Source organism: Durio zibethinus, chromosome 24 (assembly GCF_047325235.1).
Source record: "Durio zibethinus cultivar Kanyao isolate XHJ-2024 chromosome 24, ASM4732523v1, whole genome shotgun sequence".
Lineage (NCBI taxonomy): Eukaryota > Viridiplantae > Streptophyta > Magnoliopsida > Malvales > Malvaceae > Durio > Durio zibethinus.
The window spans coordinates 18,820,412-18,834,875 of NC_143185.1; the positions used below are offsets into that span (position 1 = coordinate 18,820,412).

Consider the following 14,464-nt stretch of genomic DNA (forward strand, 5'->3'; position numbering starts at 1 on the left):
GTGAAACCTATGACAGGCCAGCCAATTTGTAGGTTATTGGTAACAGGAATGATTTGAAAATTCGACCAAATTTTGTGCGTAGGGGAGAGTGAGTACATAGGGGAGTGACGCCTTCCGGACTTGAAACTTGAAAGAGTTGCCTGTATGCTTAAGGCTGGCTGTGAATGGTTAATTGGATATGACAGATTTGGAGGAACTTCAAGTAAGGCAACTAAATGAAGAAATTTAAAAAGCTTTTGACCAATTAAAAGGAAATCCACAATAAAACGAGGGTTAAATTTACCAATGTCAAAATGGCTCAAAACTTACATATTGAATCATGGAAAGCCTTAAAGTATCGAAATCCATTCAGTCATCCAGAACCTAGAAATGAATATTAATCATCTGTGGAACTACTTATTGACATCCCTTTTCAGTCACCAAAAATTTTTTCTAATGTATCAAAATTTGTAAGCATCATCCAATAGCTAAAAACCGATTAGGGTTTCAGAGCAAGAGCCAATCCAAAGCGGGGACTTTTGTTCAACGCCTTGGTGTCAAGTTCACCGGAGATTGTCAGCAATGACTTTGGTACAACCTCATGTTGCAGCAATGCTCCAAGCCTCTGAACTTAGCTTTAATCAGTGTGAGATGATCAACAGCATAGGCCCCTCCAACAGTAAATGTGTTCTCATTTGTGGAAAACCTTCTACTGATCTCACCTACAGCAGCGCTCTTCTTCAGCTAATCCAGATAATGCACATAGGATGCTTTTACGCTGTCTCCCTTGTCTCCCCTGATAGTAAAAAGAAAGAAAACAGTGACAAAAGATTAGCAAGTTCTTTCTTCTGTTCAGTTCTAATCAAGCAGAGCAACTATGATAGCGTAAAAAAGCTTACAGAATTATGGAAGCACATGAATCTGGTTTGGTCACACTAATACCAGCAGCGTATTTTGTAAAATTGCCAGAGGTTGTATCATAACCTGCCTCGGCACCAAAAGCAATAGCGGGCGTGCCAATGGTGGCTGTGACATCAACACCTGGTGTCTGGTTCAAACCAATTGTTGTTGTAAAGGTTGCATGGTCATGGAAATACTGAATCTCCAACTGCACAATATGTAGATAGAAGATATAAACTTTTAAACACCCGAATCATCATCATGAAAAACATCTCTGCTTAGGAGAGGCAACTTCCTACCTTGCCAGAGTTATAATCAGGCACTTTGAATGATGCAATAGCCTTAGTCGATGGAAGAATCTCAATGAATGTAAGCGTCGTTGAGATCTGCCGAAACAATGTAAAAATGTAAGACGCTCAGCTGGATTAGGCTACTTGTTGTTCAATGGTTTCCAAAGAAAGTAAGAACCCACGTTAGAATCAGTATCGACTTCGACATCAAAGAGAGTGTTCTTGTACTTGTATATTGCAGCAACATCTCCAGTAGAAAGTCCTCCTTTCTTCAGGGCAGTTGAAGTGAGGGCCTGAATAGGAGACAAAACGGAATTAACACAATGAAGACCTGTGAAATGTTTTAATTCATGAGGATCTAGCTTAACATAGATTCCATGAAGCTTCATTAATATCAGCAGACATACCAAAGTTCAAACCACCCCCTTTTCAACATTAAAAAAAAAAAAAAAAATCGAGAAGGAGAAATGCATAGCACGAGTTTAAACGTGAGTTAGACACAGTTTCACCCAAATAATACCTTCAGGACAAGGACAAAATGTACATGGTTCCAAAGTAACAATTACTATCACAATCTTTGAGATCAAAGAAATTCAGTGAAATCATCCCTAATAAGACGAGTATAAAGAAAGAACAAGAACCTTGATTTGTCAAATGCCTGGGGATTTTATGTCTTATCTTGAAATATTTAAAGTAATTTTTTTAATACAAAAGAGGCTACAATACAAAGATAGGAGAAGGATCGCAGGTGTTGTAATTTGAACTTCAAATTTACCATATGTAACCTCTTTTAAGGTAATTGCATCAATCATCTCGTTCATATTTAAAGCAATTTGAACAAGAAATGACATACATATTAGCTAAAACCACAATCTTTTTTCTTATATTAGCATTAATCTAAACAGCTTCTTGCAGGGACTGCAAAATCAAGTGATAAGAAGATCTAAGCAATCAAATCCGCATTTCATTCAATTTTCATAGAATAATCTATCAAGACCTCGCTACTATATAAACATAATTAAAATTCAAGGTGTAAAAGTCTGAAAGAGATAATTTTGTCCTACCACTCCAGCGCCAGTGTATGTGGAAACAGTGAATTTCTGATCCGCGGTATAATCTTTGGTCAAAAGATCTAAGCGTTCAAAAAGAGAGAGAAATAAAAATAGATCATTAAACGCAAATGAGAAATTTCGTAGTTGGTCGAATGATAGTACGGTAGATAGAGAAGGAGATGGGGAATTTGGTTACCTTCGGCTTTCTTGTCTTTATCGATGAAGAGTCCTGGTCCCTTGCTCATGGCTGTAAAAGACTAGGAAAGATCTCAGAAATTGGAAGAGAAAAACAAATGGTGAAAATGAATCGAAATTCGAAGGACGGAGGGTTTTTTTTTTTTTTTTCTTCAAGGTGGTGGAGACAACACGAAATCGCCGAAAGTTTCATCGGATATGACCGTTCTCTGGACTAACGTGCTCATGACGGTCTATTTTTATTGAAATTATGACAAATCGAGACCTTCCTCCACTCCATGGACCGTTCTACAGATTTACTAATAAAAATTGAAGTGTCAAAGCAAGATTTGGTAATGGGCGGCTTGAAGTTCCTTCCGTCTAGCGTGTTGAACCCTAAGTCCTGAGCCCAAGTGAATTGACTTTGCAATGAGCCCAACACAGTTGACATTGCGATTCTTTGTCTATTAAATGCCGTCATAAAAGCGTAACTGGTTGGGTTTCTATTAAATGCAATTCCGCCTAATGAGTTGTTTTATTATTTATGTGTAAAAGCCGTCCCTTTAAGTCCGACCACGGGTCAAGTCGGGCGAGCTTTCACTTTACAACGGTCCAACCTTGGAGGCTCGGCCTACCTCCGCGTTAATGTTACATTAAACGCAAAGTATATAAAATATTAAAATTTATATTATATTTTATATAAAAATTATATAATATAATTTATATTAATATAAAAACATAAAATATAAATTTTTATTTTATTAAATATATATAATCATTATTATAATTTTAAATTATATTATTTTATATTTTATTTTAATATTATATTCATATTACATCATCATTTCATATTTTAAATTATAAAAAAAAAATCTATGCAAAAGTCATTGTTTCGAATATTCCACCGCATCCGAAAAGCCCATAAGCCGCGGAAAATAAAGACTCGTCCATCTTCGTTTGTGGCTTTAAAGAAAAGACGAAACTTTAGTTCAGAAGATTCAGAATTCATCTTTGTTTATTTTGTATTAAAAATACATAAAATTTAAAAATTATAATTATCATAAAATACAATTTTAATTTTTTATTAAAATTTTAAATAATGAAAATGTCTTTTTAGAATAGTTAAAATATCATATTTTCAAGTTACAATTTACCAACTTTCTTATTAATTTAACTCAGGAAATACGTTGACTTTTTTTTCTTTTTAACCCGAGAAACCCGTTCCTTTTATTTCAAAAACGTAGGAGAAGGAAGGCAAAGAAATTGAGAGTTGAGAGCAACGACCAGCTCAAACACTCTAGCAAAGTGCATCAAATTTCGGATCCTTCATTTCAAAATCCTTACTAAAATTAGAAAGAAACTTTCACAATATTTTCATTTCAAAATCAAAACTACTGTTTTGATTATCTAATTTCCAGGAAATTGTCTTTGAAACTTCCGCGTTGCTGTTGCAAGCAGAACCGGAAATTCATTTCGAGTGCGACTCTTTATTTGTACTCTGTTGACGTGTTTTTTCTTCCAAGTTTCAGGATACCTTTTTTATTATATATTTGAATGAAGCTTAGGAAGCAGTTTTAGGAACGAAAGCGATCTGAAACTTTTTGATAAAAAGACAAGTAATGGAAAGTTATTTGAATGAGAACTTCGATTTGAAGTCGAAACACTCGTCCGATGAAGCGTTGGAACAATGGAGAAAAGTTTGTGGTTTCGTCAAGAATCCCAAACGGCGGTTTCGATTCACGGCCAATCTCTCCAAACGTTGCGAGGCTGCTGCTATGCGCCGCACCAATCAGGTTTTTCAATTTTTAATCCACTTTCTGATTTAGAATCTGCTGAAAGATCATTTTCAAATTTTGTTCTTCTTTTTCTTTTCTTATCTTATCTTTTTAAATGTACTATAAGTGTTTCTATTTTTGTCTATCTTTATGAGATTATATTTTGATGTTGGGAACTTAACTGAAATTTGTTGGAGAGTTTAAGGATTTTGAAGCTTTTCAAAAACAAAAAGAAGGATGACTAGAATGGTATTTCTATTTTAATTATTATTATACGAAATTTTAGTGTATCAAAAAGGAACTCTATTAATTGGTTTAGCTGTTCAAATTTCCATTTTTAATCCCCTATATGCTAAGCTCCCTCGATTAAAAATAGTGGGATTATGAATTTCAAATTGGCATTTTAGAGCTCTTTTTTATTGTTTATTTTTTTCGATTTGGAACATTGCAGGAAAAATTGAGAATTGCTGTACTGGTTTCAAAAGCTGCCTTTCAATTTATCTTAGGTGAGATTTTTGATGCAAATTCAGGTAAAGTTTGTTACATTTTGTTTTGAAAGCTGCCTTTCAACTTAAATGAATCTTCTTTTGCAGGTGTACAACCTAGTGATTATGTTGTTCCTGAAGAAGTCAAAGCTGCTGGTTTTCAACTTTGTGCTGATGAATTAGGATCCATCGTGGAAGGTCATGATGTAAAGAAACTAACGTTTCATGGTGGAGTAGATGGTATTGCTGAAAAACTCTCCACATCAACCACGAATGGACTAAGTTCTGATACTGGTTTGTTGAATAAAAGACAAGAGGTTTATGGAATCAATAAGTTTGCTGAGGCTGAAGCTAAAGGGTTCTGGGTATTTGTTTGGGAAGCTCTTCAGGACATGACTCTTATGATCCTCGGGTTGTGTGCTTTGGTGTCATTGGTAGTTGGGATAGCAATGGAAGGATGGCCAAAGGGAGCTCATGATGGACTTGGGATTGTTGCGAGTATCTTATTGGTTGTGTTTGTCACAGCAACAAGTGATTATCGCCAATCTTTACAGTTTAGGGATTTGGATAAGGAGAAAAAGAAAATCACCATTCAGGTAACAAGAAATGCATGTAGGCAGAAAATGTCTATATATGATTTGCTTCCTGGTGATATTGTACACCTTAACATTGGTGACCAAGTCCCCGCTGATGGCCTTTTTGTCTCGGGATTTTCTGTGCTAATTGATGAATCAAGTTTAACAGGGGAGAGTGAGCCGGTAATGGTGAATGCTGAAAACCCTTTTATGCTTTCTGGTACTAAGCTTCAAGATGGATCATGCAAGATGATGGTTACCACCGTCGGGATGAGAACACAATGGGGTAAATTGATGGCAACCCTCAGTGAAGGGGGAGATGATGAGACCCCACTGCAGGTGAAATTGAATGGAGTGGCAACCATTATTGGGAAGGTAGGCCTGTTCTTTGCTGTAGTGACTTTTGCTGTATTGGTGCGAGGACTGTTCGTGAGTAAACTGCAAGAAGGGACAATCTGGAGCTGGTCTGGCGATGAGGCATTGCAAATGCTGGAATTCTTTGCTGTTGCAGTTACAATTGTTGTTGTTGCAGTTCCAGAGGGTCTACCATTGGCTGTGACTTTGAGCCTTGCTTTTGCCATGAAGAAGATGATGAATGATAAAGCACTAGTTCGACACCTTGCAGCTTGTGAGACTATGGGGTCAGCGACAAGTATTTGTAGTGATAAAACTGGGACACTAACCACTAATCACATGACGGTTGTGAAGTCATGCATTTGCATGGGTGTCAAGGAAGTATGCAGCAACATTAAAGCTTCTTTCTGCTCAGATATTCCGGAGTCTGCCATGAAACTTTTGCTACAATCAATATTTACTAACACTGGGGGTGAAATTGTTATTAATAAAGATGGAAAACGTGAGATATTGGGAACACCCACAGAGACTGCTTTATTAGAGTTTGGTTTGTCTCTGGGTGGAGATTCCCAAGCAGAACGACAGGCATCAAAACTTGTTAAGGTTGAACCATTCAACTCTACAAAGAAACGAATGGGAGTAGTGCTGCAGCTTCCTGGAGGAGGGCTACGAGCACACACTAAAGGTGCTTCAGAGATAGTGTTGGCTGGATGTGACAAGGTGATCAGTTCAAATGGGGAAGTTGTTCCTCTGGATGAAGAATCCATTAACCACCTCAATGCTACAATTAACCAGTTTGCTAATGAGGCCCTTCGAACCCTGTGTCTTGCCTATATGGAACTGGAAACTGGTTTTTCCCCCGACAATGCTATTCCAGTTTCTGGATATACTTGTATAGGAATTGTGGGTATTAAGGATCCTGTTCGCCCTGGTGTCAAAGAATCTGTTGCTACTTGTCGTTCAGCTGGGATTACCGTACGAATGGTTACAGGAGACAACATAAACACTGCAAAGGCTATTGCCAGGGAATGTGGAATTCTTACAGATGATGGTATAGCTATTGAAGGTCCAGATTTCAGGGAGAAGAGTCAGGAGGAAATGCTTACTTTAATTCCTAAGATTCAGGTACTCTCCACTTTTTATTCTTTTCTTCCAAAACTGTTACCAGTTAGGTACTTGTAAGTTGTATCAAGGATAAATCATCTAATTCATTCCTCAATTTTCCTTTCTTTTGCAGGTGATGGCTCGATCTTCTCCTATGGACAAGCATACTCTGGTAAAGCAATTGCGAACTACATTTGATGAAGTTGTTGCTGTGACTGGTGACGGAACAAATGATGCTCCAGCCCTGCATGAAGCAGACATTGGACTAGCAATGGGCATTGCTGGAACTGAGGTCAGCAATGCATTAATATTTTCACACTGTGCATGCATCTTGTGCTAATCAAATAAAAGAAGATTTCAATCCCAAGAAACTTATATTATGATCATAAAAAAAGGATTATGCTCTACTAAGTACTGATTCTATGCCATGAAGAGTCAGATAGTTATGCCTGTTTACAATGGAGTGCTAGATGTAGTATGGGTTAAAATAAGGAGCATAGACATGAGTTCCTTTGGGGCAAGAAGGACTTGAGAAAAGGTGCTTTAAGTACAGGAGGGAAGCCAGTATGAATAGTTTTATTACTATAAAATGATATTTTAGCTTGAGTTTTAATGTGACATATGGCGCCTAATTATGAAAGCATACAACAACCTTTCATCCACCCGATACTAGAGTGTTGTAATAGTGACTGTCCTTGTTAGGTGCTAGTAAAATATTTTACTTAAGTATATGAAGTAATGCCTGATATTAACAATATCAAGATTCAACTAATCTCATTCTCAATTCCAGGTGGCCAAAGAGAGTGCTGACGTCATAATTCTGGATGACAATTTCTCAACAATTGTGACAGTGGCCAAATGGGGCCGTTCAGTATACATTAATATTCAAAAATTTGTACAGTTTCAACTGACAGTCAACATTGTTGCATTAATTGTTAACTTCTCCTCAGCATGTTTGACAGGTAAGAGCGGAATATGTTTGTCTACTTCTATTTAAAACTTATTTTCTAGCTTTCTTTGTGAATGAAAATGATTTTCTCATATTTGTTTATGCTTTTTGCACCAAATCATGCCGCAGGGAGCGCTCCTCTCACAGCTGTTCAGCTATTGTGGGTCAATATGATTATGGATACTCTAGGAGCACTTGCACTTGCAACTGAGCCCCCAACCAATGAACTAATGAAGCATTCACCAGTTGGAAAGAAAGGAAATTTTATCAGTAATGTCATGTGGAGGAATATCTTGGGACAATCTTTCTATCAGTTTATGGTAATATGGTATCTTCAGGCAAAAGGAAAAGCAATGTTTAATCTCGATGGCCCTGATTCTGATCTGATATTGAACACACTTATTTTCAATTCATTTGTCTTCTGTCAGGTAAGCTTTTAATAAGTACTCCTTGATACTCTTCAATATATTTTTTCACATACACAATTGCCAGAAGGTCTATTTTGTCATGCTTAGAATCAATCAGGAGGCATGAAAAATATCTATATAAACTTTGTATTTGGCCAAAATAAAGAAACTTCGTTAGGACTTCAACAAGGTTTTTGTTGAAAGGATTTATTTTGCCTGCTCCAAACTTAAAATGCTTAGGCTTCTCGGATAAGCATAACCAACTTTCTCTAAAGCATTTGGGTCTTTTCTTTCAATGATCTCTAAATAAGTTTCCTGAGTGTCTGCAATACTAGCTTAATCATTAGCCTAGTTCCGAATCTCCAAAGTGGTGCTATAATATATTTTATGTTTTTTTTTCCCTATCTCTTCATATTTATTAGGAAGGTTTGCAGTCTGAATTAATTCACCAAGTATTGATAATTTTATTTAGAACATTTTTTTTCTATTTATCTGATTGTACCACCAGCAATCAATTTCATATGCATTTTGAGCTATCTCAATTTCTGATTTTTAGTTTTCCCATTTTATTTAGTTATCTAGAATCTCTGCCAACATTTGTTCTTCTTCCACAGGTTTTCAATGAGATCAGCTCACGTAACATGGAGGAAATTAATGTTTTCAAAGGCATATTAGATAACTACGTTTTCGTGGCTGTTCTTAGTTGCACTGCCGTTTTCCAAGTCATCATCATCGAATTTTTTGGTACATTTGCTAGTACAACGCCTCTCAGTTGCTCACAGTGGTCCATAAGCGTGCTCATAGGATTCTTGGGCATGCCGATTGCCGCTGCCTTGAAGATGATCCGAGTATGAACCACAATAGATAATCACAGATGCTGTTTTTGTGAATGACATCGAGAAATAAAGCCTCGATATCCCTCCTTGTGTAGATTCATTATTTCTCTGTTGACAATAACTCATTTTTCTTGCAATCAAACAGGTAAACACATTGTTTAGGTGTCACCAATTTTTTCTTTTGGAAACATTTTCTGTATTGAATATTTTGTTTATAGGTCAAGCACAAAGTTGCATCTTATATTTTGTAATTCTTGTTCTTAATTTCCTCCCAAACGGAATCAGAGTTTTTGCCATATCCAAACATTCCAAATGTGAACGCCATGAATCTCTTCCTTCCTCCATTTTTAAATACAAAGGCTCGATGATTCATCGGGTTAATAACAGCTTAAAAATCGAAGAAATTTGAAGGCTTCGCGGAGCGAATAAACTCTGTGAACATCACTTTTTTCTTCAAACTCTTGACAGCAAAAACGATGCGAGGGAGAGTGGAAAACCTGAAGATTGGGCTTCATGGTTTTCAAAAGAATACGACATAGAATTGAACCAATTCTTTCAGACACTTGTTGACGGAGGCCCAAGTTTAAACTTAACTCATTCAACATTCATTCACTGGTAAGTAATTATTATTGTTAAAATTAGGGAGGTAAATGATATATCAATAGTTATAAATTATTCGAGATTAATTTAAATAAAATTTAAATTTGATTTAATTATTATTGAGTTGAACTCGAACTTAAGTAGTTCAATTTATCAAGTGAGTTGAGTTTGAACATCTTAATGTTCTATTCGAAAAATTCACGAATTTAATTGAGTTTTTAAATTTTAATATATTTTTATTATTTTAATTAAAAATTATTATTTTAATTTTATATAAATCAATTCGAATTTGAGTTTGAATTTGAACATATAATCAAGCTTGAAATCAAATATGAGAATTGAATTCAATTTTATTAAACAATTATAATTAAGTGAATTCGAACAATTCGATTTTATTTTAAATTAAACTCAAACTTAAAAATTAAAATTCAATCGAACTCGAATTAAGTTTCAAGTAATAAATTTAAAATCAAACTTGAGTTTAAGATTTTCACTGTATTAATTCAGCTCAATTCGATTACATCATCTAATTATAACTTAAGAATTTATTTGTCTACTAAAAAAATTCATTTTTAAAGATTTCCACTCCAAGTATTGAGGTGGATGGGATGAGATTTATCAGATTGAACAGAGTTATCAATTAAAGTTTTATTTTATATTCTAATGGTACATTATTAAAAAAAAAATAGAGATTCCAAATTTTAAGCACCTTTTTTTGTTAGTATATTTTCTCACTAATATTGATGTAATTCAAAACACATGCCATTTCATAATCCAATTTGATATTCAACCACTTTGTATTTCCTAACCTCAAAAAGGGGAAATACAAATGTTTAACAATATGGTCCATAACTTTATATACTTTAACATGGAATATTCAACAATGTGTTTAACCCTTGAGGCATCAACAAAATATCTTGCATGAAATTCAAACTGAAGGCATCATCACTTTTCCTTTAGTAGAAAAACAAAAAAAAAATAAAGGATATTACTCTTTTCCTTTCGTAGGAAAAAAAAAAATGAATCATTCTTAATCAAAATCTGGTCACTTCCCCTTCCTGCCTTGCTCCTGAGAACACTGTTTCTTCTCGTGTCCCAACCAGTAATAGAGACCAATTTTTCCTTAATAACAACAAAACTCTTGCTGTTTTATATGGATAATGATGCGATCAATTCAAACCCATGTTCATCTGAAAACATAGTTTGAATTTATGTAAGCCTGCATTCTTATCTTGATATTGAGATGAGCTTGTTTAATAAGATAAGCCTGGTTTTTGCTATGAATTGCTGACAAGTGAATATCAACTGAAAATAAAAAAGGTAGTCATGTCAATCCTTGAAGCAGCATTTATCAAAAGAAGGTAAGTTCAATTGTGATGTTAAGCCAAGAAAACAGGCTTTTTATAGGTACATTTTTAGAGCTATGAGAACAAGGTTTTGATTTAAAATTTATCATTCAAACAACAATGTCTCCTTTTACAGAAGACCTATGATTTTGTCTGAACAAAAACCAGAATAACAATTGCCGAAAACAATGCAGAAGAAAGAAGAAATGGAAAAATCTGCATGTATGGTTGACAGAATTCAGCAATTATTGCTGCCTAATTTGTTCGAGCAATGAATCTTTAACATCTATAGAGTCTTTGAAAAATTTTCTTGTAAATTTATGGTGAGGACATTAAAAACAAAGAACATGCGCAGTTCTAATGTTATTGCACATTGGCAATGGCATGTATGCAGGCACATTATCTCATTTTGATGGGCCATTGAACTTCTGGATATGACTGCTGCTGAGGAACCATATGTATATTCATAGGATACTTGGTAATTACTTGAGAATAAATTACAATGCTGTACGATGCTAGACTGGATATCCTAAGAACCCCCATGAAAGCATGTAGAAGGGTGGAGCCTCTGACACCCAATTTGCCAATTACCATGAAACTCATCCCCCACTCAATTCCCCCCTCCCCACCCTTCCCAAATTTACCCCCAAACAAAGGTCTCTAACTCCATGATTATAACTTGGGTCCTACAAACATCAATCAAAGGGACCAAATATTAGCATTCACATGTTTAGTTGTCTTATAGCCGCGTACATAGGGTTGCACTAGGTTGCAGCTTTGAGGAAGGATGGCCTGTGATGTCAAAAAGAATGTTTGTAACGATAACTTGAAGAAAAATATGTTTCATCAACTTTAATTGGTTTTATCTTTTTTGTTTTTGTGTTATTTTGAATTTTTGATGATGAAGAACCCCTTAGATAAACTTCAGTTAACTGCAGCAGCAGCACTCAGCAAGATATAGAAACTACTTGAAATGAACCCGATTTCAAGAAAGAAAGTCTACGTTTCACCTCAAGATGACCCCATTTTATCAACTTCTACTCTCAAATCTTAGTATGTTCACAGTTTAGTTGGTATTGGTACACTATATAATCAAGGATTTTAAGCTGCAACATAATCAGGCCCCCCGATCTTATTGCTGTTTCTACAATCAGGCCCCCCAATCTTATTGCTGTTTCTACCTAACCGTGAAAAGGAACTTCCCACTGATCTAAAAGGAACCCCAACATTCCAGGCAAATCCAACCACCCACCATTCACCTTTTTTAATACTTTGATGGCCCAAATGCAACACAGATATATCAAATCAAACAAAAACAATTCCTCATTCCTCATGGCTTTCTGCCTTTTGAAAGACATAGGAAGCATCCCAAGCCCCCCATCAAAAGGTAGGGTTCAAGGCTGCAAGTGATTATATTCAAGTATTCTTTGTCACAACAAAAAAAGGGAGGAGGAAAAAAAATTGAAAAAAAAAAGTGGGTAAGCAACAGTAGCATTCTTCAAAGCAAACAGTACAGAAAACGACTATCAACAGACAGTCTTCAATTGCCTGCTGGCATTCTCCTGGCATCACTTCCTGCTTGATGGCTTTCGGATTCGGACTTTCAGTCAGCTTCTGACTTCTTACTGTAGGATAAAGCTATCCCTTTTATTTATTTACTTTTAACTTTTCTCTATCTTCTTGGTTGTCACAGGCTGAAAACTTTTGTTTGTTGTTGGAAAATGGAATCTTCAATCATCAACACCAAATCATAATGAAATGGCAGAAAACACTCGTTAGACTTGTAAGCAAATAATCCAATTTTTTTTTCTGTCAATCCTATCACTAAAGAGTATCAAACTCCATTCATTAGGGCCGACAGATTTTCCTTGCCAGGCTATTTTGATCAGACTCATTGAATTTAAGTTTTCTCTTAGTGCCAGCTCCAGTACTGACAGCAGAAGAATCCTCAGAAGATTTCTCAAGAGCATAATGTACTGATGAATAATTTGAGGAAATAACAAACTTTGGTGTCTTAGATCTTCTCATCTCTATTTCTAGCATCATATTATACCAGGAAAATATATGTTCCTGTTTCATCCAACGTAAGATTTGTATTAGTATACAAGTGAAGTTACATGAATGCTGTACTTATTTGGAAAATTATATATGACAGTATGATACAGAATAGCAGAGAGTTGAAAAAAGAAAGCTCACATTTTCTAGAGATCCCCACAATGAAATGAAATCCATCTTGAGCTCCATTGCCTTTCTTGTTAATCGACCATTGGAAGCAGCTAACGCTGCAGCTGCAGCAATAATAGATGGTCGATGATCCACCAAACTGATTTCTGCATCAAAAGATTCAATTCGGTAATAGAGTAAACACATAAAGATAAATTCATAAATTCCATTCAAAACTAAATTTTTTGGATTACCTTTTATCATAGCCACGATAAGTTCCAGAGCTTTGGAGACTAATCCTTTAGGCCTAGATTCACCATAAAATTTACGGATAAAATAATGCAAATAAGCAAAAGGTGTGACAGAAACCATCTTCCACTCTAAGGTGCTAAGTACCAATATCTCCATTCTCTGAATCACTTTATTCTCAAATTGATAATCTTCTATAGTAAATTCTGATAAAGCAGGTACTCTGCATTCTTCCATTTTTGATGCCAATGATAAACATGCCACGGACAACAATCGAATAGCCCACAATTTTCCATCCTATATCAACAAATATTATCTTCATTACAAAGGCAAACAAAAAACTAGCAATTGTTACAAAGTCAAACAAGAAACTCCATCTGCCCATTGTTTACAGAATTGAGAAAAGCTTACATCAATTGATTTCTTCGAAATAAATCGATCGAAGTATGTCACAGACAGATAAGCTGTATGAATTTGGAACCCAAAGGTTGCTCTTGTCTGAAAAAAGAACATATAAAAACTTGTTCATCAATCCAATACAAAATATAAAGAAAAAGAAGAAAAGAGATTAAAAAGAAACAGGGATAAAAAATAAAAGATTTGAAAGAGAAACAAACATTGAAAATCCATTCAATAGCATTCAAGCGAGCACATTCCAGCCAGCTTTTACTGGTAAATGGACAATCACTGAAACATGTATTATTTTTGAATCCCACGTCAGTTTCTCTTTGAAACAATTTTAAGATATACTCATCTTCATCTTGTGAAACAAAACACGATTTACAATAGTTCAAGTAAACACTTTCATCATCTTCTTGAAAAAAACAAGCTTCTTCAGTTTCTTGACATAAGAGACTAGAGCAAGAAAACGCACTGTCAAGCTCTCCCATTTGTCTCTCAATTCTCTGTACGTCACCAGCTGGAAAAATCTCAATTCTCAAAGAAAAGAACAAAAACAAAACATGGGTTTGGTCGTTTGTTTCCTACTTTGTATGTATATATATATATATATATATATATATATCAAGTGTTGAATACACGTTCGAGGAGATTATGGAAAGTCTAGAGAAATGGGAATCTGGCAAGTACAAAAAGAGATGTGAGGACTGAAGAGAAGGGGGAAAAAGGAAGTTGTTGATGAGAGTTGCGGTTTTGGTGCCGCCAAAATTAGCGGATGAGATATAGAGAGGCGTTGTGTAGCAGTTACTCACATTACATCACAGCGC

The 14,464-nt window shown here is 35.3% G+C and overlaps 2 protein-coding genes and 1 pseudogene across 3 annotated transcripts; 1 reads left to right on the forward strand and 2 right to left on the reverse strand.

Moving 5' to 3' along the window:
• Window positions 1-216: 216 nt before the first annotated feature.
• LOC111317058 (mitochondrial outer membrane protein porin 2-like) lies at window positions 217-2,831 on the reverse strand (annotated as a pseudogene). The gene is made up of 6 exons (XR_016333166.1): window positions 2,418-2,831; window positions 2,234-2,301; window positions 1,352-1,462; window positions 1,179-1,265; window positions 879-1,087; window positions 217-775 (listed from the first exon to the last, which is right to left on the reverse strand). The product of XR_016333166.1 is annotated as a mitochondrial outer membrane protein porin 2-like (transcript).
• Window positions 2,832-3,651: 820 nt separating this feature from the next.
• LOC111317056 (calcium-transporting ATPase 2, plasma membrane-type-like) lies at window positions 3,652-9,131 on the forward strand. The gene is made up of 7 exons (XM_022919378.2): window positions 3,652-4,188; window positions 4,622-4,676; window positions 4,764-6,709; window positions 6,822-6,980; window positions 7,479-7,650; window positions 7,767-8,065; window positions 8,659-9,131. Exons 1-7 carry the CDS (start codon window positions 4,015-4,017, stop codon window positions 8,896-8,898), a joined length of 3,045 nt encoding a protein of 1,014 aa, XP_022775113.2. The 5' UTR covers window positions 3,652-4,014; the 3' UTR covers window positions 8,899-9,131.
• Window positions 9,132-12,425: 3,294 nt separating this feature from the next.
• Window positions 12,426-14,237, reverse strand: LOC111316183 (cyclin-D5-1-like). The gene is made up of 5 exons (XM_022918195.2): window positions 13,856-14,237; window positions 13,650-13,736; window positions 13,244-13,535; window positions 13,023-13,156; window positions 12,426-12,896 (listed from the first exon to the last, which is right to left on the reverse strand). Exons 1-5 carry the CDS (start codon window positions 14,126-14,128, stop codon window positions 12,675-12,677), a joined length of 1,008 nt encoding a protein of 335 aa, XP_022773930.1. The 5' UTR covers window positions 14,129-14,237; the 3' UTR covers window positions 12,426-12,674.
• Window positions 14,238-14,464: the final 227 nt, after the last annotated feature.